Below are 27,097 nucleotides of genomic sequence, written 5' to 3' on the forward strand. Positions count from 1 at the left end.
CGAGGAGTGACGGCTGTCTATCAGATGGAGACCACTGGCGTTTGTTGCGTATTTACCTGGAAGAAACATGCCCGGCTTTCCCAGAGTGCCATCCAGCCTGACAAGGAAAGAGAGAAGGAATTAGACCGTGAAAGGCAAAAACACAAAGCAGACACAGAAGAGGTTCGGCTGGATAAACACTTTATAGTGCCAATAAAATTAAACAAATGTCATCCGCTTCAACTGTATTTATACATCACTGCTTTCAGAGAGCGCACACATGCAAACCTTAAAGGGGTTGGACAAATGGATGCTGTCCTCTTATTGAGATGTGAAGCTTTGAAAATAAACACTGAAACTCACAGTTTCACTTCTTATGTTGACTGGCATTTACGAATTCACTGAGGCAGAAGGAAAGCATTTGAATACAGTGTTCAGTGTAAGCCATTTGCATCTTTTCCTCACCTTAATCACACGTCTTTATGTGTTTATTATTCGTTTATGTTGGCAGACTAGTGGTCTTTGCAGTATTTCGGTGTGTTTGGGATAGTGTCTAATAGTGTCTTTTTTTTCTTTTAGATTTTATGGGGTAATAAAAAAAAAAATGTCAGCCTAACAGCACTTTCATGATTTAGTGTTGCTTTATAATGACTTAAAAACGTAACAGTGCATTGCCACGGGTCCGTGAATTACTGCAGGAGGTGTTACGAGTTCCAGGCGATGCACTTGCATGAATCAGACACAATACATCACCTCTCACTGACCTATAACGGCTGAGAGCCGTGTGTGTGTGTGTGTGTGTGTGTGTATGTGTGTGTGTGTGTGTGTGTGTGTGTGTGTGTGTGTGTGTGTGTGTGTGTGTGTGTGTGTGTGTGTGTGTCAAAGAAAGAACATCTTCTTAAGTGAAGCAGAGAAAATCGCACGGAGAGGACAAAAGGTTTAACTTTCACGAGAACTGTATTTCACTGCAACTCAAAATAATGACTCTGCTCTTGTTATAAAGTATAACAAGGCAGAACAAATATGGGACCAGTGAGGCTCCTGTCTGTCCGATGAAGACTGCAGAGAATAGGATAAATGTCTATAAATGTTATAGAAAGTGCTCGCAGTTGCAATGAGCACACTGTTTTGGCTGCACAACCCCAGCTTTTTATGACCCCCTAAAACTGAGTCTTTAAGAATTGATGCAGAGCATGAAAACGTTATTAGCGTAAATATAGCCAGAATTTACCAAATGAAAAATGGCCCAATGAGGACTTGGTACTTAAGTATCTATTTTTATTATTTATTTTTTTAACCAGGTTACTCCCATAAAGATTAATGATTTTAAGTGAGACCTGGCCAATAGGGCAGCAACATAGCTACATAGAAACGCCCATCAGATTAAGAACATTGCATTTTACTTGCAGAAAATGAGACAAATGTAATGATTCCACCAGAAATGTAAACTTCTTCAGAGTAACAAGGGTGTGAATCTGAAGTTTGGTGCAGAAAATCTACATGTTTTTTTTGTCCAATTCTGGAGAAATTGACAGATCTGGGACTGTGTTTCTTTGTTAACAGACAAATAACAAGGAACAATATGGTTTTACAAGTAAAGGCATATCAGTGATTGAGGCATTGGATACATAGAGACATCCTGATGGCTTTATGCTTAATAAAGCTTATGGAAAGAACAACAAACAGCATAAAACAAAGTCAAAGGCACCACCTTCTCTGCAGCTCCTTGATGCGGACCATCATGTTGAGGTGACCCTGGGAATACTGTTCGATCACGTCTCGCACATCATAGGGCTTCCGAGCTTGCTGTTGATTCCAGCATGCACACACACAAAAACAAACACACACACACACACACACGCGGTGGGACACAAAGGCCATTGTCAACAACAGTCTCTGTTGCTTGGTCCCCAAAACATCCCCAACCCCCTTGGGTGCAAAGGGTTCATGTGTGTGTGTGTGTGTGTGTGTGTCCTGACAAGTGCATGGTCAAGTAGAAAGCAATCGTGTTAAAGCCCTTTCATAGCTTTGTGTAGTGTGACGTTGACACAAGGAGCATCAGAAAGAACTCAGTGAACTCTTTACTGCACAGTGTATAGCCCTCTGCAGCTGACACCACACAGGCCCGAACCGAAAACTTATAGAACACTTGGAAACAGGAAGAATCGAAGAAACATTCTGAAAAACATGCAGCGTGGATACAAGTGGGCGCTTTCGTGAGCACTGCGAGCGACTTTTGCGTGCGCAGCACAGTAAGTGAATTCCTACTGTAGCCCCAGAGACAGGTTACCAGATTTCCCATGATACTGTGCCTGGACTGTGAGCACAAAGAAGGCATGCAGGTGCAAGTTTCAGGCATGCATACAAACATTCATGTGTACACACACAAGCACACACACCAGCACCACAGCTGATATATACCCTTAAGCGCCCCCCCTTTCCTGTGTAGCCACACATACTACTACACACTTCTCTTACTCCCTCTCGCACTCTCAATCTGTCTTTCTCTTCATCTGTCACCCCTCCCTCGCTCTCTTTAACTCTGCAGTGTTTCTCTCTGGATTTCCCTTTACGTACCTGAAATTTCCTCCTGGCCACAAAGTACTGCATTCTGCGGAGGACTTTTACCGCAGATCTCTGGGCATGGGACAACCTGTGACAGAAATAAAGGAGACTAATTTAGGCCACAAAAGAAAAACACTTCACATTTTAGCTTGTTGTAAAAGGTCAAGTGGTTTGTTCTTGACTAACTGCCCTGAAAAGAAGGGACAAAAAAAAGAAAAGAAAAGAGAGAGACAAAAAAGTCTACGTGCTCAGCGCTAATTGACCCTTGCTGCTTTTCAGGTTCGATGAACAATGCGTATGCCACGCAACTGCAAAACACATGTGGATCTAAACAGGAAAAACAAACGTACATTGACAGATATGCATTGATACAGACAAGTGTAACAACACAGATTAACCCGTACTCTGTATCGGTGCTTGCCTTTTCACTCAAAACGGTAAATCCACAACCCACTGCGAAAACGAGAGAAGAAAACCAATTCAGTTTGCCTTAAGAGGAGTCCCAAAACACACGTTTCTGAGTTCAAAGAAGCACATCTGTGTCAACACACAGACACACACACGTACACACACAAAAATGCTGTTATGAAACACTGAAACCAAAACCACTTGATGCACACAACACACAACAGCTTTTACTTGCATACCATATGTGACATAAGTGACTATATGGCATGTATTTTTGTTTTTTCAAGCAGGCGCTCTGTGCTGTGCTCTGCTGTGCATTGGTGCCCACTGGGTTTGGATGTTACTGCATTTCATTAATCAGAAAATCTTGCAAACACATACTGGAAGCACATTAACATGCTGCAAAGTAAAATCAAGTGTAATAACCTAGGGACAAGGTGTCTCAACCTTTGTCAAGGCTGCGATCTCCATAATCTTAAGACCACAGCAGTTTAATAGTCATGTCAAACTATCATGCAAATTAGAAAAAGGCATGGGGTATAATAATAATAAAAAGGTATTAACATTTTCAAGGGCATTTAGGGGGCTTCCAGGAGAAATGTTAGTATCAATATATCACTTACATTCTTTGCTTCAGCTATTGTTTGATGGAAAATGCGATTGTCAAGCATACCTAAATACTAACACCTGCTATAAATGTTTCCAATAGACAGAGACAGGCAGCCTGCAATCAGTCTGCAGTTAAACGGGGTCAAGCTGGCAATTTTATGCTAATTATTTCTGACAATACAGCAATTAATTGTCATTAAATTGTCAAAACTTATCGGTTGCTGTCTCTATAGACATCCAGAACCAACTAGCTGACAGCCAGCTCATTGGCCCTAAACTGTACTTATTCCCACAGATTATTTGAGACTGATGGCAACATGTTGGCAATTTGTCTGCATTTATAAATTAGACAGCAATTATTTGCCAACCTTCAACAATCTCTCTGGGAGTGATTGCAGTCAGTCCAAGTCAGACTGCAACTGTTTGCAGACAGGTTGCCTGTCTGTGCAAATAACCTTAAGCTGAATAGCTCAGACTCTGGGCAAACACTTAGTTACCACAAGTTGCAATTGGTTGTAGAAATAGGGTTGTAGAAGAAATAGGGTTTTTTTGGTAGGTACAAGCAGGTTATTGTCCTGTTTTTCCTCATAAAACTGAGCCATTAGCTTGCCCTGAATTAGGAGGCAGCTTGGCCAAGCTAAGTGTATCCAGTGCTCGATGATCGTTCGAAAAAGCCAATTTAATGTAAGTTTGTTCGCTATTTCAGCATGGTGGTATATGAGACGAGACCCTTGTTCAAAGAGTTTAATTTATTTAAAAAATATCTCTTATTGGTCTCTCTGGATCTGTACAATGTCACCATACATATTACTGCAATATTGTATTCTGTACTGATGTTTTCCCACACCCCCAAAATAAACAGAAAAGATTCATTATATGGCTTTTGATGTCCAATTACAGACGTAAATCCCACACAGAATTAAATAAACAATGCATGACCTATTATTCTTTTCAATGCAACATTTGTTTAGCAAAAACAAACAGTAATGGAGTGCAAAGTCTGGGTGAGGAGGGTATTATTTGATCCCTGTTTTTTGTGTCAATTTTAATATCGGTTTTCTGTTTCATGTAGGACATGTCTCAGACAAAGGTGACCTTTCAGCCATCTGTTGGTATGTGCTGATAAGCCTTTGGGCCATGTGCATACGCCCAGCGTCTGCAAAGAGTGTGGATTAAGTCAAAGCCAATATATGGGTTTTGTGTATTGTTTTGAAGAGTTCGCTCAAGCTACTTCCCAGTCAAGGCAGACAGACCCGCACATACAAGCGCACACACACCCTTGACACACAGAATCACACAGCCTCCACCCTCGTCTCCCTAAACATGGGGGTCTTTGTGAAGTCAACAAGTCGCTCTGAGGTCTTAATTAGGCAAAGGGACAACAAAGGGACTTAACAGACAATGCGTTGACATGGGACCATAAAACAGGAACATCAAAGGTTGTTGAACTGCCGTCTTTCTTCCTGCCCTCCATGCAGGGCCTGCCCAAGCTATAGGAGGAAATGCATGCAAACAATACCAAACATAAAGAGCATGAGTCCCTATTTTAGGAAAAAAAAAAAGTCTAGCACCCACCCCTTTGCTGCTCTCCTTCGTCAAAGAGGAGAAGGATGTGTTTTTTTTCTCTCCCCTCGTTTCTGTGTGAATTGGAGGGTTCAAGCATAATTGGGAAAGAAAACACACGTAGGAAACAAAAAACATGTGTGGTTTTGATCGCTGAACAACTGTACCCTGCTCCCTCCTTGCCCTCCTCCCGTTTCCTGCATTTGACACAAATGCACACACATGTTCAGTGGGTAAGTGTGATAAAAGAACAACACGGATGGGTGTTTTGTTTTTTTTTCTTTTGTCCAACACCAACCCACTCTGCACTCCATTAAACATTTGGCACACAGAAAATGTAAGAATGCAAATCCCACATTTCTCTGCTTGCTCCTCTTGTGCTTTTGAGAGGTAAGTGGGAAATGTAGACCTCCTACGGACAGGATCTCATAATATTGTCATGTAGTCTTTTCTTTCCCGCCCTTTCTGTTTCGGTTACTCACTAAAACATGTAGAATGATTCTCTAGAAAAGCGTGGTCTGCCTAACCGCTCACCACGCAATACTGGTATCTTGTTTTTAACGATGGCAGCACCTAAAAGTCATCTTCAGTTGTCTACCATTGTATTCTAGTTATGATGACCCGCTGGTAACATTAGTTAGCGTAACATTTGAAAGAAATTGTAATAAGGAAGTTGTAATACAGATGAAGAAGCCAGATTTCCTTTTTATAAAATGCAGGCTCCACCAACCCTGACCTGCAGGACTACAGTGGTATGTAGGAGCCCAAAGTGTTACAGTACTCAGATTTCTTTCAGGGTTACAAGCTCCAAAGAAGACACCCTGCCTTTACTTCTCTGTTGCACTTTGAAGACTGGGTGGAAAAACAGGACCCAGAGCAGCAATAAAACATATAAATTAAGTCAAAACTTCCTAAAACTTAACAACTCATTACAGTTTGAGTCAGTATTGATAATCAGAGACTTTTGCAACATTCAGTTTTCTTTTTTAAATTATAGCGTGGTGTAATATTTATCTTAAGTCCATCTGGGTGTTGCAGCATTGACTTGACAGACTTCTAATGTTACTTTAAGCACGCGTCTTCTTTCCTGTCCAGATCCGATGATGATTTATTTTTTAAAATCTTTTAAGCCATTTGTCGTCTAATTTTTCAGCTCCGCTAATAGTGACAAGTAGTCATCCACTATGAAATAACATGGCACCTTGGATTGGGTTTCCTCCTTTCCTCTCTTACTTTTACTTTACTAGCTGACACTGCCATTAAAATCTTAAATCTTAAAAATCCTTTTCTATCAAACTGTGTACAGGTGTCTTGTGCAAGTCTTCATAATATATTTCAATACATTTTATTTGAAATGCAATTATGTAATTATATTTACATATCAATACTCAAAGACAGGCACACTAGAATAAGAAGGTAAAAAGTCTGTAATGTATAGAAAACAAAGAAATAATTATACTGTAACTAAGTTTAAGAATTACCTGGTAAAAACAAACAACATTTCTCCATCTTATGTCATAATTACTCTGTACTTGCCTAACTTCTTGGTATTTTAAGGAAAATGAGACACATATAATACCATAAGTAATTTTAAGTACAGTACAACTGAATATTAGAAAATCCATCATGCACCCCAATATAATGAATATTAACAAACACCATAAAAGAAATAAATATGTAAAAAGTAACTCCTTAATATAGCCCATGACCAAAAAAGTATTTATGATATAAGATGAGAAAATATTGTTTGTCAGCAAAATTATGCAGTACTTAAAATTACTTACAATACTACTTACATTTACTTACAATAGAATAATTTCTTTGTTTCCTCCAGACCCCCCTAGTGTATCAACTTTTAAATATCTCTAGGTAAATATAGTTATATTTTAATTTTAAGTAAAACATATTGAAAATTACAGGGTAACTACGCCCTCAGTTGCAGGCTATATAATAAAGTGCTACTACAACATCTTCTCTCTTCTTCTTTCCCATGTTTGTGTGTATCTGTGCAGAAGATTTGACACAGTTTATCCTGGGAACTTCTCTTGAGCCAGCAGAGCTCAGATTTTACCCCCGACGACTTCAATATTCTTTCCATTGTCCTGCACTGTATGATTCACTCGTGCTTGGTTGTGTGTATTTTAATTGTGAGGATTAAATCCCGGTTTCTAGTTCTTCTCAACAGACTCGCTATTCTTCAGGTCCACTGTAGAAGTCATAGGTGAGCCATCGTTGCTGCAGTTATGAACTAGCCCTGACCCTCGCTTCAAAACTGGTGAAAGATTTAGCCCCATGGCTTCCCATTGACCCTTCTCTCTTAATAAGTTTTCTCTCTTCCCCAGTTTCAAATGGTCACTTTGGAGACCTCTGAGTTGTCAATGGCAACCTACCCTCCTATGCCCCATGACCCCGGCTCTGTCTTTGGCAGGGGACCATCAAATATCCTGTGCTTCCATGGTGTGCAGCAATAACCTTGGAGTCAGTCAGGAGAAAGCAACCCTAGACACGCATGTGCTACACTACAGGCAGGGCCCAGCAAGTCTGCTGGCCTGTGTGTGTGTGTGTGCGTGTGTCTCTGTGTGTCTGCATCTGTCTCTGTGAGATAAGCTTTATATAACTGGCGCTTTGGTCCATCAAAGAGATGTGCTCTTCTTCAGTTCCCCTCAAAAGCAGGCATTTTTTTATCATATCTTGGAGGATAAGATGATTACATTCTTTCAAAAATGTTTGATCTAAGTGATGGCATGCCATTCACCCGAGTGTTTAAAATGAGGAGGATTGCAACTCTAATTTAAGCAATGCTGCCACGTTTTCTCTAAAATACAGAATTCTTCAATGACTTCTAAAAATGTCTAATATGTGTAACCACAATCTAAGGTTTCGGGTAAATTTTCCCGAGTATTTCCATGGCATACAAAAAAAGGGGAATAGGACATATGCTGTTTTCCATTTATCTTGGAAGTTGGAGCTGGGAATGATGTTACACGGAGTTGAGCAGTACAAACAAACCAGGGTAGCCATTGTTAGCAGTATCTGTTCACTGAAACTCACTGCAAATCGTTTTGCACATACTTACATTACCGCAGATGCACACTGGACAGCTTTGTGTATGACTGAACTCTAGAGCTCACAGGTAATGGTGAAAAACAGATTATGGGGTTGGGGCAAAATCTGCCATTCTGTCCAAGTATGAAATCCAACTTTCCAAGTTCAACTGGAACCCACTATTAAACCAGTTCTGCCTCTGCCTGTTCTCCACTGTCACCCAACCTTTGATTCATCACAACCAGGTTCTTTCTTTTCTCTTTCTGTTACCAGGCAACCAAATAAGTATGAAGGCTAAGTTAACCTTGGTTACTTTCTTTATAGCTGCAAACTCATTTTCCACACTCTGAGTCTCTGTTTGACTCACTTTACGACTTCCTCCATTATTCTGACTTGCTTCATGTTTTTGCTTATTCTTCAGCCTGGCTGCAGTTAATTTAATCTTTAATTTAAACTCGACTCAGTCAGAATGTGAACCTGAAAATCTGCCATACGTGCCATAGTGTCAGATGCAACCACTTAAATCTGCTTTCTGCTACAATAGGTTCCCTTCTCCCCATGGGCCTGCTCCACTTGTTTTCATGTCCACTCTTCCCAGATCAATAGACACTGATCACGACATGCCAGAGACAATAGCAGCAACCCAACCACATCAAAGACCAGCACCCATTAAGAGCTGATGACAAAGAGAGAACAGAACGAGCGAGCCCTGTTTGATGTGTGTGGCCTCGGAGACAGAAAAAACGAGGGGGAGACGCCAGAGATACTTTACAATCTGTCTTCACCGTCACCTCGCAAACACACAATCAAATTACTGTTTTCATGTTTCCGTATATAGATATGGAGTAATGTATAAAGCAAAAAAAAAAAAAAATACAAATAAATTCAGTAATTTGCTCTTTCACATTCACTGCAACAGAATTTCTCTGAATATCAAAGCCTTAAAGTCTCCTCTCCCGAAGCGTGTGAAAGAATCCCACCAAGGAAAATTACTCGTCTCGAGAGGCAGCTGACGTCCCAGCACACACGGAAAAGCTCCACCCACGTTTAACGTTAATGATGCAGAATCTCACAACCTGTCATTATTTGCAGAGAAAAGAGATGGTTGCAGCTCTTTTCCCACCACGCAGAGAGAAGATTGGAGAAGAGCACACTTTTAACAAGTCGTGTAATGACCACTGAACTCTTGTCCGTGTAGTTCTAAATGCCAAATGATCAAAACAATTTGGGTGACGAGGTTTCTGTTGGAAAAGCCAAACCAATTTTAACTAAACCCGTGGGAGATTTGATTTTTACTCGAGTACATAAGCCGCAAAAAATTAAGATTTACTCTGAAAGAATATAGACAAAATCATGTACGCAGACATTTTAAGAATGCAATTTAAGTTGGTTAAACATGACATTTAAAACTTGGTTGACTCGTTTTCCCAGTTTCTGTCATCAACAAACTCAGAAGTAAGAACGACTCTGGGAATAGCAACCTCAAAGATGAGACCAGCATTATTCAGGGTTTTGGGGTTAATGTTCCAGCCTGAGGTGTAGCCTAAAGAGAGGGATGTGGTGGTAACTATTCTTCAAAGAGAGTGTAATTAGAGAACTGCATCGTTTTGTAGTTAATGATCCCCTATTTTCTGTCAGACCTTGTTCTGGTCTAAATAGCTGCTTTTGCATTATCTTCAGGAACTTGGTGCTGGCCATGAGATTACGCAAGCGTTTACAGGAACAGATTTCTGCCAACCTGCTGGCCTTTCTGCTTCATTGGTGGTGAAGGATCCACCGGACTCATTACCTGACAAAACTGACCAAACATTAGTGGTAAGTATGATGCTGGTAACTGTGGATCTGTGAGTGCAAAAACGTCCCTGAACGAGGTCCCAGTAGTGTAATAGAAACAGATATGAAAATGGATATTCTGTAGTGGTGCATGTACAGGCTACGGGTTTCCTTTATAGAGTAAATTTCCTTATGTGTAGTTTATATGCAGTGGTTATTTTAAAAAAACATGCTACACATTACTCGTTACTCATCTTAAAAGTAATGCAGTACATTATTTAATTACTCAAAGAAAATAATTTTTTACACTATTCAATACATTACTATCTTGTTACTCTGTAAGATGACCTTGACTGCACTGTCTCATAAATATCAGTTAACAGTATAAATCTTCCACACTATCCTAATGACACAAAGCCAAAAACAATAAACCAAAGTTGAAAAAAGGTATGTGCTTTAAAAGGAAAAAACAACAGCCCAAAGAAACAACAGCTACAGCCAAAGTGATTCTACTATAGAAGCATGTAGAGGTTGAAATGCAGGTTGCCGTCAGTGCAGATGCTTAAAAATAGCCTCAATTTTGTTAGCAGTGTAATGTAGTTGTTTCTGTGCTTGATGCAGCTTGCATTTCACCATTATGCTCTTTTCTTTTAGAGCAATAAAAATAAAAGTAAGCACTGAGTGCACTGACACAATCAGGTAAATTAGGATAATGTATAAAAGCATACATTCTCACAAGCATTGGTAAGTTCCTGACTCTGGTGTATATGAGACTAATCTACGCCTGCTGTTTATATCTGTGTTTAAGCTTGGGTGACTGACTCAGCCCAAAATGACAGGTGGGAGGAGAAGTAAGCCTCACTAGTGGCCCCACACACATCTACATGTACCAGTATTTAACAAACAGCAAATATATAGGCACACTAACATGTCATGTGGACGTCCATCACATTCAGAGCCTGCCCTGTTTAGACCAACATTCCCGAGAAAATGTGTATGTATGGGTAATGTATGTGCATACATACATGAAGATGGATGGGTGATTGAGTTTAGTAGAAGAAGAGGATTTATAATTCATGGCCTAATAGGATTTGTTGCTATTTAGGAGGATTAAGGATGTCAGAGAAAGAATCTATTTACTGCTGCCAGTCAGGGGGGTCCTCTTGCCTGGGTGGGGAGGTTTTTGGATGGTGGGCAGTAGTGAGGTGAGGGGTGCATGGACCCTTGATTTTTTTTTCTCAAATAACCCCAGGTAGTAAGGCCCCTAAGCACTTAAACCCACCCCCACCTCCCCACTTCAGCCACCATCTTTGGATTAAATTGGCTGTTTCTCATTCATAGCAGTCCAGTAATCCAAGCACATGAGCCCAGTGGTTGGTCATGCCAACACATGGTCATTCATGGGCGGTTGTGTATGAATGTATTCAAGGACAGTTAGCCCTACCTCGCTCTTGAGGGAGCAAGGTCTCGAAGAGGTGACTGTCACTTGCTTACCCAGACCATGGAAGCAGCAGGGAGACAGAGAAGAAGAAGACGGGGAAAAAACAGAGATGGGAGAAAAGAGAGAAAAGAGAAAGGAAGAGATGGAGTGTGACCTGAGGACCTTCTTAGCCAAGGGCCTTCCATTGGTTATAGATTATAAAACAGAGCTTGCTTTCAAAAGGGAATTATTCTTTCATTCATGTGTGGCTGGGGCTACAGTGGAGGGGTGGAAGGGGTGACATTAAAGACCGCTGTTTAATTAGGCCTTTCTACAGTGGTTAGGCTTTTTGTTCCTGATTTCAACTATGGGAAGCCATCCAGTCAGTGGATGTCACTGTCAATTATTTTAGATCTGTTTACCTTGAGAGAAAGACATAAAGTCAAAGAACTAGTGACTAATCAAGTAAGACTAAGCACTCAGTCGAAAAACACAGAAAAACAAAAAACCCATTAAGAAGTAAAAACCAAATTGCATTTGTAAGCCCAGTTTGTTCAGACACAGCGTACAGTATTTTTATTTATTTTCTAAATTAAAATGCTGCCAAACCCAAATGCTGGTCCAACAGTAGGCAGCTTCAGTCTGAACAGATTTTACTTTCCTCATGGTACATCTTGTTTGTGTTTCTCGTGCACAAACTACAAACATGGAGAGACACACAGAGATTCATTTTGATTATTTAGCAAAAAGACATGGAAAGAGAGTCTGCAGAGAGACTGCAATCCTGAAGCTTAAGGGGCCTGCTCGTCAAACCCTGCAGAGGCCATTTGTCTTCTCATATTCCTCATAGTTTAAATGCTGAAAATAAAGGAAAACTAGAACTTTATTATCTTTATTTAAATCATTGCAACAGCACTTTTGTTGGGATGGGAGGATTTCAGAAGAGAAATACAGTTGTGAGGCAAGGCTTCTTTCAAAACATAGAAACAGAAAATAGTGGGAAAAGGTTGGCTTATTAGCAGATCCATCGATATCCTTAGTCTACCTCTGGTCTTCATTTAGCTGTGCAGTGATACAAAACAAGAGACAAGCTAATAAAAACACATGAGATACACGAGCCTACTTGGTTAATAAAATACCTTATCCAAAGACTGGGAGTACTGAAAGAGAAGAAGGAACATTATTGGAGGGAATGACAGAGACAAAAAGAGATGGAGCGGTGGAGGAAGTGGTAGCAGCAGTCGTAATGGTCGGTATGGATTTATGGTAGCAGATGAGGCTGAGAACGTCTTGGCAGGCTTGTTTTAATAGCTTCCGTTCTTGCTCCAACATTCAATTAGCACACTGCCTCTGTCTCCAGGTCCACCCCTGCCTGGACAGTAATTATAGCAGCAGTCCAAACACACAAAAGCAGACAGAGAGTCAGTCAGGCAGACAGACAGGAAAGCTGAGAAAGCCTCAATGAGGTTGTATCACTGACACACTTAGTCTGCACTAAATCTAGAAGTACTGTTTTCATTAGTGATCTGCTGTTGTTGTTCATACAGTATAAATATTAAATCATCCATCCTTGCATCCATTTATTACGATTTTCACCATTTGATAGTGGACCGAGAGGGATTCAACTTTAAAGGCTTACATAGAAATGGTGTCGATTGAGTGGTACTGATTATGGTTTTGTCAAAGTAAAAATCAAACAAAAAAGCGAATCCTTCTCTATGCATAAATTATTCATTTTACGTGGGCTCACCCTTAGGTATGGAGCTCAGTCATTCAAGAGAGACTTTGAGTTGTGCTGCTGTTCCCCCATATCGAAAAGAGCCTGTCGAGCTGGTTTGGGCATCTGACTATGATGCCTCCTGGACACCTCCGAGGTGAGGTATTTAGCACACGTGCGTATATGTGTGTTAGTGTTTGCCCCCTTCCTAATTTTTAGTTTTTGCATATTTGAAACTGAAATCTTTCAGATCATCAAAACAAACTTTTATATTAGACAAAAATAGCCAGGGTAAATAAAACGCAGTTTTAAAATGATTATTGCTTTTATGAAGGTACAATAGTCATCAAAACATACCTTACCCTGAGTGAAAACTGGTTGTGCCACCCTGAAATTAAACATTTGTGAGAACTGGCAATGAGTCTTTCACACCATTGTGAAGGAATTTTGGCCCACTTTACTTTTTAGGACTGTTTTAATTCAATCACATTGGAGAATTTTGAGCATCAATGGGCTGTTTAATCTGGACATTGACTAGACTACTCCAAAATAATCATTTTGTGTCTTTGAGTCATTCAGAGGTGGATTTGCTGGTATGTTTTGAATCATTGTCCGGGTACACAACCCGAGTGAGCTGAAGTTTCAGGACAACTTTTCTCCTTCGGGATTTTCTGATAGAGAGCAGAATTCATTCAAGTCCTGCGGCAGCAAAGCAACCCCAGATCATCATCACACAACCATCAACATGTTTGACTGTTGGGATAATGTTCTTTCTATGAAATGAAAGAAATAGATGCAAACCTTCCAAAAATTCTACTTTTGTCTTGTCAGTTAACAGAATATTTTACCCAAAAGTCTTAAGGGATCATCATATTTTGGAAACTGTGAGACGAGCCTTTGTGTTCTTTTTGTTCTTTTTCAGCAGAGCTCTCCCATGGAAGCTGTTTTTGCCCAGTCTCTTTGTTATTGTTGAATCATGAATTCTGACCGTAACTGAGGTAAGTGAAGCCTTCAGATGAGCTGTTGATGCATTCTTGGAGTAATTTTGGCCACTTGGGGTTGGTTCACCATTGTTCCAAGTTTTCTCTATTTGTGTATAATGCCTCTCACTGTGATTTTCTGGAGTCCCAGAAATTTAGAAATGGCTTCGTAACCTTTTCCAGACTGATAGATGTCAATGACTTTGGTTTCTCAGCTTTGGATCTTTGGATTGTGTAATGATGTGTTCCTAATTGATTCAGCAGGTCTGGCAGTAATCAGTAATCATGTTGTTAGCTGAAATTAAAATCATCTTTTAAAAAATATACAGTTAATCACAGTTAATTTGTGATTTAACCTTTTCATACAGGCACATCACTTTAAAAATGCATTTTGGATATACTCGGGTTATCTTCGTCTAATATTAAAATGTGTTTAATTATCTGAAACATTTCAGTGTGACAAATATGCAAAGAAGTAAGAAATCAGGAAGGGGGTAATTACGTTTTCACAGCATTGCATATATAAGAGGAACTGGTCTCAGGTATGCAAAAATCACTCCATAATGCAGCTGTGAAAAGATTCAGAAGCCCTGTAATTGAATGGAAACCTTCAAGGAAAGTCTGAAAACATGATAATCCATATCAGTTTTTTTTTCATGTGATCAGAGACCAATGCAGCAAAATGAAGCAACAGTGTTGCATTAAAAAGAGGTCCAAGTCAGGACCTCTAGTGCTCGCTGCTATAGTGGGATCAGATGACTGTACACTAAGAGTTCATGGGCCCGGGAGGAGGTGAAAGATGATCAGATGGCTCAGTGGGTGCAACAGGGTCTATGATTGGTCAAATTGACCTCCCTAATGTTCTCTGGTGAAATGAGATGTGAGAGGGCAGTGTGTCAGGGAGAATTATGGGCCTGTATCAGATCTTTTAAGCTCCTTTAAAAACTATGCCTTTGCTTCCAATGCCTTACATGTTTTAAGTGTTATTCAAAAGCTGCTGGACAGCTGTTTTAACATCCTGTAAAAAGATATAAAGTAAAGTAAAAATAAAGTAAAACGTCATCATATACTTTTAGGATTTGGACTTTATGCAGTATTATACAGTAAACGGCAGACACGTGAAGTAATCAAATGTGTTCGTATGTTTGTGGGAATATAGTTTGAGCGCGTTTTGAAATCATTTTGAGTGATATTTGTGTGTTTTCCCACGTTATACAACAACGAGCGGCCAGATCTGCTGATCCTCAGATTGAGCTCCAAAAGACATGAAATCTAATTTGAGTGTGAGAACAAACAACAGCCAGAACATTCAGGACAAAGCTGAAAACAGGAGCAGCTGCCAACCCCAAAAACAAAGCACAGTAAACTGAGAGTTCAGTTCATTAGCCAAGAAGAATAACTAAACTCCAAAATTGAAACATAATGCAGAAGAACTAATGTGATCCATTGAAATCATACCTTAGAGTAACAACATGTCAAAGAATCCTTCATATTTGCAAAGTTATTTTAAACATGAGAACTGAGAAACTTAGGGTGTAAATTTTAGTGCACAAATTTGAAACCGATGTAGAGAATCATCCATTGTTTGTGTAAATAATATAGTATTATGATGATATAAAAAAAACACTGACCTAACAACATGATGCAGTCTGCAAGGAAATGATGAAACATGACTTTCCATTACAGCTCCGTGCTGACAGACAGGAAAAACCAAAATGCTGGCTCAGAGCGCAGAGCATTAAATGACAGGCTGTAGTTTTCAAAGGCATTTATTTGTCATTATACTAAACTAACTTGAGATCAGCTGATATCAGTTAACATTCTTTACCTAACACGCGTGTGAGGTAACCGTGAATGACAGAGCTTGTCACATCTACATCAAACCGAAAAAAAAAGTCACAATCACAGGGGACAGTAAAACACAAATACTGAAATAAGCAAGAGAAGCAAAAGAAGTGTGGGATTCATCCTGTTTTCAAAGAGCTCAGTTATGAGGCGCTGGGAACAGGGTGCAAAGCCATAATTGGACGCTTGTTCCCGGCCAATTTTTTCAGGGCAAATTATCAACGCATGGGTTGGATTGCTGGAACCACATTGTGGAGGTGGGAACATTGGGAGCTTTGAAGAGCCAACTTGATGCGTTAACAGAATCATTTATCACGCTGGGATAATGTGACGGATCAAGCAAAGACCCTGCATATGCTGTTGCTTCTACATTTACCCTGCTGACTCAATGCAGAAGCAGGCAGCACTGACAGAGGTGCTGGATCTCCGTGTGCAGTCTTTTCATGTGTGTGTGTTTAAACCAAGATGTGTACATAACCATGGCAAAGCTCCTATTGGCAAAATGTACAGAGCCTTGTGTATCTCGAAGTTAGTGAGTAAAATGATGACTAGGCATGTTGCTTTTGGAAAGCTTAGGACTGCCTTGTTTGCCCTCCCATACTACACAAAACAGTCACTCACGGCTTGCCACTGACCTCCAAGTTTAAAAACTCAAACAGGCAAAAGAAATATACTTTGGATAACAATAAATTTAGAAATGTAATAATTTCAAGCTTTCTATTTGCTAACATAGAATGCTACACCAGCTCACCGCTTCAAAGTTAAAGGCTGTGTAGAAAATTGGTATAATTAAAAAGTTTCCCTCGCACTCCCATTGTCATTACTGGAGCAAAGTAAGCATATGAAGTTTATGTTGCACAAGTACTATATATACTCACCTAGAGAGTGGCGAAATGAAAGGAGGTGTATCATGAAACTAGGATTCTGAAATAAAATTTCCTGGTTTTTGTTAAAAGACCCTCAAGGCATTAACTTAAAACCCACCTGTTGAACTGTCAGAACAAAAATGACTTTATTTAAAAGGTTATTAATTTACCCCAAACAAACATAAAAAACCCTAAATCATAGAAAAGACTGAAACAAATACACTTTAGCCTACAGCTCAGAAAAGGACCAAGCTACTACTTATGCTAAAAGCTAGTAAGCTAGCTAGTCCATTGCCTTTATTGATATATGACTTTTACTGGCATCTGTTCACAACACTGACTTGGACTTTGCTTTATATTGCCACAAAAAATATTAACTGTATAGAGTAAAATATAGAATTATACATGTTGTGCCTTTATATTGATGATTGTGTTAGCAAAGTGGCAAAGTTACTATCACTAGCTTCTAGCACATATTCCAAAACTGTTGAAGGGATATCCTAAAGTTAAGAGTGCAAGTGTTAGTGTAAACTAAAATTTTATTAAGCTGGCTGTCATCTCGGACAAAAAAAAATGGACTGTATTAAGATAATGACAAAAGTAATGCTGCTTTTGTTGCATTAGCAATCGTAGTCTTTCAGTGCAAATTCAATACATAAGAATCTTGCAATAATCACTTTTGACCTCATATGCTATTTTGACTATTGTTCATCAAATTTCTGCTTTAATATTAAACCGTACGCTATTAATCCATACCCTCCGTACCTCCTAAGAGCTTAGTATAATAGTCAGAATATAACTGGGTGTATAGTATACTAGAGGAAAGACTTGTGTATCTTAGTCCAGTGTTATAGTGTGTAATCCCCATCTAATCGTTCATATACGTGGATACAGCATGGATATAAAAAATAAACACAAATACTACTAATAAAACAAAGTAATACTTTTGCATTATCCACCAAGATGAAACATAACTTTTTAAATCACAGGGTGCTGGTTTGAATTACATGTCACACCAGGGCATTTTATGCCCTTTTACCAATATGATGAAGAGATATTAGTATGTATGCCTCAAATGGTAGAGCATAGTTGAATCCCTGACCCCAGCCTTAGAGCAGCCCTGACTTACAACTGTTGCTCTGGATCTAGATGTTTTCCTAGAGGAGGAAGCTGAACTCTTTTTGTTGCTAGACCACTAGGTGCTCAAGTAACTGACAAAAAAAGTTTAACCTTGTGCTGGATGCCACTCAGAAATGGAAAATTTGTATCCTGTGCATAAAAAATAGATTACATTTCATGACCATTTCACAAATTGCCATGAGACTGGGCTTTTGTATACTATAGCTGGCCAGAGACCAGTCCAGGGAGGGAGGATATTTCATACATTAAATCGTCTCCATGCAGGAGGTGAGGTAACTTGGAGCTGTCAGGAGTTGTACTTGTCCAACTGTGCGTGGCGTACATTGCTGTGCTAGGGGAAACACAGGATACATATAGCAACTGATATGTGGCATATATGTGAAAAAATGGGGGAGGGGGTGTGATAGGGAAAAAAGAGTGAAAGAGGGGCTTCACAAACAAAAGAAAAGTCACTTACACACAGAGAGGGTCAGGGGAAAAGCTCTGAAAAACAAAAATCAGCAGAAAAAGGAAGAGAGAGAGAAGGGGGAGGAAAAAACTTTTTGCCTTCAGCATTGGAGTGGGAGGAGTAAAAAGGAGAAGTAACAGAGGAGAAGAGGGAAAAGGAGATATGGAGAGAAAAAGAAAGAGTGGAGGAGGAGGTGGAGAGTGTCAGGGCTAAGGGTGATTAAGCCTGGAGTCTCCTCTCTGCAGAGACACGTGCGCAGACTTAATCAAGTCGACGCCAGCCAGCCACATTTCCACATTACTCCCTGGCTGCCTGCCTGACAGGTCCGAAAGAGGGAAGGGAAGAGGAGCTGAGGGAGGCTGCCCGCCCATACAACCACCCACCCTCTTCTTCTTCTTTCTTCTCCTCCTCCCCTGGTTTCACCATCCCCAGGCCCTGAGACGCTGCCAGAACACATGTGAGCACAGTGGAGGGAGCGGGGTGGTGTAAGTCAGTGAGCAACGAGCAGAAATACTACTGACTCCAATAAATGAAATGTTATTAGCGGACAAGTAAGTTACACACCTGGAAAAGATCTGTTGTTTTTTTCAAGTGAACAAAAAAAAGAAAGATTGTAATGAAATCAATGAAACCAACTCATTCTGAAAACGCATCTAAAAATGTATATTGTACCACACTTTAAGACACATCGGGACATCAGTCGAATAGGTTCTTATGTTGTATGTGTTCAGTTTTAAATTGTGGTCATATTGGGGGGGGTTTTAGGCAAAGAAATTCTAAGACATATTTGAGTATGACATTGACGGGTGTGATGTTTTTAGTCAGAGACACAATTTCGCAAACTGAAGCAAACACTCATAGTGAAAACACACGGCACACACCCTCAACCGCACGCTCTCAGTTTCATAGACTGTTTTTTTTTATTCTTAACATCCTCCCCCCTCGAAAAACATGCACAGGGGAGCGCAGAGAAACACATGTTCACATACACACAAAAATGCCTGACCTCAAAGTATTAATTGTCTTAAAATGGGAGGGGGTGGGGAGGAAAAAAAAAGTTTCCCTAAATATTTTTTTTGCATCTGAGCTCAGTGTCATTTCATCACGCCAAATGAGGTCTGCTTCCCGCATTTCCAGTAACGGGTCAGCTTCTAATCTCCTGAAGTGAAAGCCAGAAACAAAGAGATTTGGTTCCGCACCGCTGTTCCTGAACAAGCACCAAACTGTAATTTCAATGTATCAGTGAAAAACAAGGGCCGGCCAGTGCCAGTCTAATCGGCCCTACAATTATGCGCAGGTGGTTTGATGATAAGGTCACATGCACATTTGTTTGCCTCCTGGCACCGTATCAAGTGCAAACCTCGATCTTAACCACATGCATGTGTGCGCTCTCGCCAACATGAGCGGGGGTCTTCGGTGGTCTCCTCTGACCTGTAAAGCGAGGGCTAATTAAGTGAATGGAGATGACAATGAACAAGGGCCTCCCGCGGTCCAAGCCATCACTCAGGCCTGCTGTAATGAACACCCACCCACAGGTGTGCTGATCCCTAGACAACTCCACACACATGCGTGCACTTGCACACAAGTACCTCCCTTTACACAAAAGGGTACACTCAAACATGGTTTCATATGCACATTAGAAGTGCGTGCACACATCTGTTAACAATACATTAGAGGAAGGCTGACGCAGATTTAACATAGCGAAAGGGCACATTTCCATTCGTGTATAGACAGAGATGTTTGAGCCTGATGTGGCAGCGCTAATAAAAAGTGTGCCATCAGAACCTCACCCATGAGTACTCGTCACTTGGCCCTGCTACAAGTCAAGATCCTTCAAACAATAATCACACATCTGTTCTGCCTCACATTTTCTATTTACTAATGACACACCCGAATAAACTCTATTAGCAGGGTGGTGTCATTTTTCATTACTGCATTTTTAACTTGATGAAGGTTCTCAGGAAATGGTAACCAAACCAGCCCTAAATGCTCCAATGTTTTCATTTCACATTTCAATTTAGAGTGATCTGCCGCTTGAATAATGTTACCCGAGCAAACTTCCTCTTTGACAAAGCAACAAGTAGGTATTACTGCCCCCAACACACACAGATGAAAACCAGGTTTTCTTTAGCTGACTTTTCTTTTCCATTTCCAGCGTGTGATTTAACCTCGCCACTTCATTTCCTCAGAATGTGCCAGGTTAAGTGCTGTGACGATTTCAGCCCGCTTTTTATGGCCTTAATTAACAGGCCCTAATTGCTTCTGAAAAGAAATAAACAGGGTAACCAGCAGAGTGCATCCTACTGTTAACGGATTATTTCCTCTCTGAAAACAATAACAGAATGTTCCGCTTTATTCCCAGGGGACCTGTTAACAGCTCTCGGCCTTGACATTTCTTACAAATGGATTATAGATGCGGACATTGGTCCCGTTTTGAGTCCTCGAGACACGTGCGTCTAGCAAACGACAGCCTGATTGAGAGGAACGAGCGCTCGTTTGTCCTGAATCGTAATATTTTCCAATGTCATAGTAGTTATTCATAAAATTATGCTCGGAAAAACATTGCACTGAATCGTGGAAGCCTCTCAAGCTTTGATGAGCTTGAAGTTCATACAATCCCAGCTGCTGTGATTACTATTCGGCATGTAATAAGCAAGGCTCCTAGCCAAAACAAAAGCAGGGAATTCAAAAGAACATGTTTTTTCTCCCCTTCCCGAGTCTTTCTAGTATTCCGACGACAGGAAATGAGTCTTGACATCAAAGCCTGAGGAGGAAGTGACTCTCTTCCCCCTACTCTGTGTGAAGCTGTCCACTACACCTGACACACGATGGAAACACCAACCTATGGGTACAAGTACACCATCTGATAATTTTGTTTATGCCTTCTCAAATACAACTTAACCTATGATATCACCCAGTAGTACACTAACAGGGTAGAGGCCACCAACACCTAGAAATTTCTCAAAGGTACCAAAAGAGCGACTGGAAGGCTTAAACGGTGAGGGAATTTGTATTTCGAGGGGGGAGGCTCATCCTGTGGTGGAATGCAAATATTTAGCTTGCCCCCTGGTATAAAATTAAAATTACACAGTACTACAAGAATACCTGTGTAGCTACCCAGGTGACCGCCAGCCTGGCTCCATCCACTGCGATGTAAATATAGTAATTACTCACAAGCCTCATGGGCACCAGGGGGAGTCAGTAAAGGAGTCTTATTGGCTGTTGCTGGACAATGATTCATGGCAAAAAATGAACTTGCGCTGGCACGCCAGCACTGAGGCTGACACAGCTAATCAGGGAGGCCATGAGAATGTTTCTCTGTGATTTAGGGTAGACGTAAATATTTGTTGCTCAGTGATAAAGAGGAGGAGATTTATTTGAGTGGGAGACACAACAGTCGAGAGCCAGGATAACAATGCTGCTTAGGGAAAGTACGTTCACACTCACGAAGAAAATGTGTGTATGTGTGTGAGAGAGAGTCAATTAAAGGAGAGTGATAGCAATTGTTCGCTGTTTCCAATTTCAGACAACCCCGAGGTCTCAGAGCCATACAGCTTATACATCTCAGCCTGTAGTAATTCAGCTTATTGTTAATTACTGAGGGAGGGAAAAAAGCATGTAGCCATGCAGACACAAACACCTCCTCTGTCTATATTGTGCACTGTGATGCCGTGTACACTGACATATGGGGTCTGCATGGATGAGAAACACTGACAGGAAGAGGAAAGTTTCAAAGAAAGTGGCACATGAAATGAGAAAAATCAAAACAGAATAAGAGAGAAAAGGTTATGGATTGACAGAAATAAGACAAAGCAGGGGATTGAAGGAAAAAGAGGGAGAGTGCCCTCTGCAGAGGGAAAAGAAAAGTCTAAGTGGAGTGACCTTAACAATGAGTGAAAGAGACAGAAGGGCAAAAAATTGAAAGAAAAAGACAGAAAGAGCTCCTCATCCCGTGCCTGGTGCTACAAAAAGCAGATATTGGTATATCAACAACAGCTGAATAATTATAAATCTGTCAAGGCAAGACAGAAAGTCAGCTGCCTATTCACTGCCAGACCTTCAATAGGAAAAAGCCACAGATGTGTAAAAAAAGAAAGTAAAAAAGGAAGAAATGACATGTGAGACTCTACTGGAGATCTAAATTAATCTAAATCCTAGAATCCACAAACTAAACTTCAAGGCCAATAAAAGCGACAGTTCATTACGTTAGCTTCTGTTGGGCAGAACCATGGAGCTATCTGCCTACAAAAACTCCTCATCCCAGCTGCCGAGCATATACAAGTAAGTTAATTAACTTCTCTAGCCACAGTTCACTTGGAATTAGCTGCTAGGTTTGCTGATGTTGGTTTACAGGGTACTGGCAGCAAGTTTCTGTGTTTGTGTTTGCTAGCGGTCTAGCAAACTTTAGCTCACTACTTAAGGTTAAGCTACATGTATACCAAGGACATTAGCATACTAGCTTAATAATGCTACATTTACTTTTACTCTTGCACTGTAGGAGTAAACTGGGAATGAGCATTTTAATCACATCTACTTGCTATTGCTTTTTTAAAACAAGCAAATTAAAAGTTCAGAAAACCTGAGCCTACAGAGCAAATTCAGGAACTTAAAGAATGATGACATACATATAAGGATAAACTTGAAACTCACTGTCTGGTGGATTGTAAGGTTTGATGAGACTGTGCCACACTGTGTGTAAAATATGTGGTCCTCTCTTTTCTCTTTAAATACAGTATAAGGTCATCAAATGGACTTCTGACTTGTCCTGCTTGATGCAGCTAACTATTTCTACATAAAGACTTTGGTACAGAAAGGTAGTCTGTATATTACTGATAATAATATGTGGCGACCATAATGGCAGCTTTTTTGTTTTCATCCTTATGATCGTCATATGCTTTGTAAGGAAAAGTAACCTTCTTTTGGACTTTCATGTACTCAACAAGTCCCTTTTATTCAACAAGAAATGGTCCCTGTACATGCTTATGTTATTAGGTCTTCTTGTGTCCACATGTCTTCCATTCGATCTTTGTATTTATGTGACTTATGTGCACGTCTAGTGCCTGTTGTCAGCATGTGTCAGGGTACGTGAGTGCCTGAATGGATTTTCCAGAGGCGTACCGCACTGGAGCCATGTGTAAAAGGTTCTTTCCTTGTATATTGACCATGACCATCCCTCCTCCTTTACTGCACTGCACAGCAGCCAGCCACACCTGCTGCACATACACCTGCAATGCAATAAAACCAGGGCAGCAAAACAAAACACGGCCCAAAGAGGTCTTTAGCCGTCTATAGAACAATGTAATACAGAGAAAAGCATTTTGCTTAACACAGAAGTTCCTATTACCAGCATAAATCTTAACCTTAGAGCTTTCTTTATTTTGGACTCATTTGAGCCTGTCATTTCTCTTTTTTAAAATTTCCTTCTTGTATAAGCATGGTAAATGGCCTGTATTTGTATAGCGCTTTACTAGTCCCTAAGGACCCCAAAGCGCTTTACACATCCAGTCATCCACCCATTCACACACTGGTGATGGCAAGCTACATTGTAGCCACAACCACCCTGGGGCGCACTGACAGAGGCGAGGCTGCCAAACACTGGCGCCACCGGACCCTCTGACCACCACCAGTAGGCAACGGGTGAAGTGTCTTGCCCAAGGACACAACGACCGAGACTGTCCGAGCCGGGGCTCGAACCGGCAGTCTTCCAATTACAAGGCAACACCCAACTCTTGAGCCACGATCGCCATGTCTCATAAGACTGATGAAAACTGGTCAGACCTATCAGACATTATTGAGAATTAATTCAGACAGTATAAGTTATAAGAACTTTGCAGACAAAAAAAATGGAGAAGACATTAACTTCACCATTTCAGTATCTCCCTCATCTCTGTAGAGATGGCTTAATGGAGCCCAACACACATGACTTACATCAAAGACCTGAGAGTACTACTATTTTAGTCAGGACTCCAGCTACACTGTAAAAAGAAAAATCTGTGGGGTGTGGGGTACTGGAAAAATACCATTAAATAATGAAAATTTACCATCACAAAAAAGAAAAAACCACCTACGTCCGAATCCTTTTACTGCTTTACCCTACCATTATATAACAGTTTATATTTTTCTTGTGTTCCTTCCTTCCTAATGTAATTAGTTTTGCACATAGTTTCTTATAAACTAAAGAACTGAACAATATATCACAGGCTACACTTAAATACAAAAAGTTTGGGTTTGAATAAGTTTGGGTTGTTTTAGAACTTTCATTGTGGTTGACTTCCATGACATGGGATACTTATGGTTAGCTCAAATTCACACAGGGAACATATCACATAGCACTTATTCTTTGCACATTGCAGTAGCCTCCTTTACTTGACCTAACAGCCAGTTGACCACTTTTATTAATTAAAAGTCTGGACAATCACTTACAGTTTTTCAAAGACAATTAATGGGCTCATATAGTGCAACACAGTATTAAAAGACCTTAGTTTAATCCTTGCCTTGAACTAACAACCGCAAGCCACTCACTCACTAAAGAGCTTGTAAACCACACCCAACATTTTGACAGCTCTGTATTTAAACATATGTGCCTCGTAACACTTAAACATAAATGAAGAAATGGAAAAAAATAATGGAAAATCAGGAGGAAGATAGGGTGCTGGGTTTGGTGGTAATGCTGTGATTAATTTTGCATGTTTATTTGAGTTGGTCACAGTGACGAGATGGGTGACAGGTGCTGAAAGCTGGTCCAAGTATGTTGGGCCTGGATGATGGTTTGCAGATGATGGCTACTTTTTCCAGAACCCCTACCAACTGGACTGAGCCCAGTTGGCTTACTGATGGCAGGAACCAGACTGTTTCTCTCACTAGAAGTTTATTCTTCTGCTTTCTTCCTCTCTGCCTCCCCCTTTTCCTTTCCTTAATACCCATCTCACTGCATCTCCACCTTCTGCTTCAACTTCCTTGGAAAGACCTAGTGGGACTCAGAGCTGGAAAGTAAAATACGGACTTGGGGAAAAAAAGAAAAAGGAAAAAAAACATTGTTTCTTGACTTGTTGCTGCTCACTTTTGCTGATCTGATCTAGGATCAAATTCAAAGCCTCTCAAAGGTCAGGGCCATGGCCAACGTAATCTTACACTATCAGACTCTGTGTCATTGATAAACAGGGAAAAAAAATCTCTCATGTAATTCTTTCACCGGGAAGAGAAAAAAAGCAAAGAATATTCCTAACGTTATGAAATGAGTAATGCATAACAGTTTAATGGAAGATCACATGTCACAATGAGCCCCCACGCGGAACCTCCCATGTGCACGTGTGAGTCTATCCCATGCTTTCCCAGGGCTCTGCATTTCTACCATTAGCACAGTCAGGCAGCCAGTTAGTCATCAGGAGCCGAGCTGTCACTAGTAGGCCTGAAGGTCATTTATCACCTAGCAGCAAAAAAGTAGCTCTCAGTTTTCCACACACACAAACACACAAAGTGTCACACACTTATAAATACAATAATAGACACCTGTATTCAAAACCTGAAACCATAAGTGTTTGATACTGTGACATACCGTGAAGGTGACAACGTATATAAAGGAATAAGAGAAAACAAATGCTAACACATCACAAGCACGCTTGTTCATTCACTAAGCGTTTCAATTTTCACTCCAATATTTGTAGTTTTTTTTAGCGTACATATAAATTTACCCTGTAATAAAAAAAAACGGCCCTTTAAGGATAACAATGGTGCTCGGGGCTTCATTTTTATGATAATTCAATATACATGATGGCACATTACTGCTATAAAAGCATTTTTTTATTTAATTTGCTGGCAATTAGGTTCTTGCTGTCCTGTCAGCTATAATTACCCCACAAAGGAAAATAACAAAAGTTGATAGTACAGTATGGCTGTTGCTTTCTTTTCCTTTAATTTAGACACGTGACCCTTCTAACCTACAAAAATCTTACATTATATCTGAATCTTCTCTGTGATCCAACATGTATCTGAGCTACAATTCAATACAAAAAACACCTTAATTCACTTCCTTTTCCATCGCGGTTGATTTTTGAAGCTTTGGCAGAACCTGAACACAATATCAGTTTCGAATGCTCCCTCTGCGTGACTGGAGCTGGTGGGAGCTGAGATTTGAACCGAATATCACAAGTCTCTGATTTAATCTCATAATAGTCTGCTTTAATGTCCAAATGCAAGACATATGTGGCGTTGACTTAGTTTGCTTACTTGGGCCACGTAGTAAAATCTCCCAGGACCAAGACCCAGGAAAGGGAATTTGCATTGGAACTGAAGCGTTCATACTAGTTTAGTTTGATGCTAATTAGCCGAGACACCCCTTGGTAAGTGGATTTAGAGGTCCTGCTATAGAAGATGAGCACTGAGAGAAACATGTGCTTCACAAATGCTTAAAAAAATTAGATAAGGTTATTAAAAACATGAAATTTAACTATTTAGGGAGATTTTACATCAATACGGTGATACATCAAGACAAGCAAAACACTGTTGCTTTTGGCTCTGTCCAGCTGAACTCTGAGCTACTCTAAAGCAAACACAGAACAGCAAGAAAACTCAGTGATACGTGCTTTTCTTTATCCCCTCCCACACCAAACTCTTCATCATGTACCTGTGACTTTTGAAGACATTACACCAACCTCAATTCATTTCTTCACAAACTTCTACTTGGCCAACACTAACCTTATACTAACCTTACAGCAAGTTTTCACCTCAAAATGTAACATG

General features: G+C 40.3%; 1 protein-coding gene across 5 annotated transcripts in view; it reads right to left on the reverse strand.

The window, feature by feature from the left end:
- The window catches only part of kcnq1.2 (potassium voltage-gated channel, KQT-like subfamily, member 1.2), a 167,350-nt gene that overhangs the window by 63,907 nt on the left and 76,346 nt on the right, over window positions 1–27,097 (reverse strand). For all 5 annotated transcript variants that reach the window (XR_014874810.1, XR_014874811.1, XR_014874809.1 and 2 more), the window contains 3 exons: window positions 2,557–2,632; window positions 1,691–1,785; window positions 57–97 (listed from right to left, as the gene is read on the reverse strand). Coding sequence is in view for 2 of the 5 variants with exons in the window: in XM_085164476.1 (XP_085020602.1) it covers window positions 57–97; window positions 1,691–1,785; window positions 2,557–2,632 (212 nt within the window). In the remaining 3 variants the exon portion in view is untranslated. The remainder of the gene's footprint in view (window positions 1–56; window positions 98–1,690; window positions 1,786–2,556; window positions 2,633–27,097) is intronic.

The sequence above is a fragment of the Neolamprologus multifasciatus genome, chromosome 7, assembly GCF_963576455.1.
Source record: "Neolamprologus multifasciatus chromosome 7, fNeoMul1.2, whole genome shotgun sequence".
Classification (NCBI taxonomy): domain Eukaryota; kingdom Metazoa; phylum Chordata; class Actinopteri; order Cichliformes; family Cichlidae; genus Neolamprologus; species Neolamprologus multifasciatus.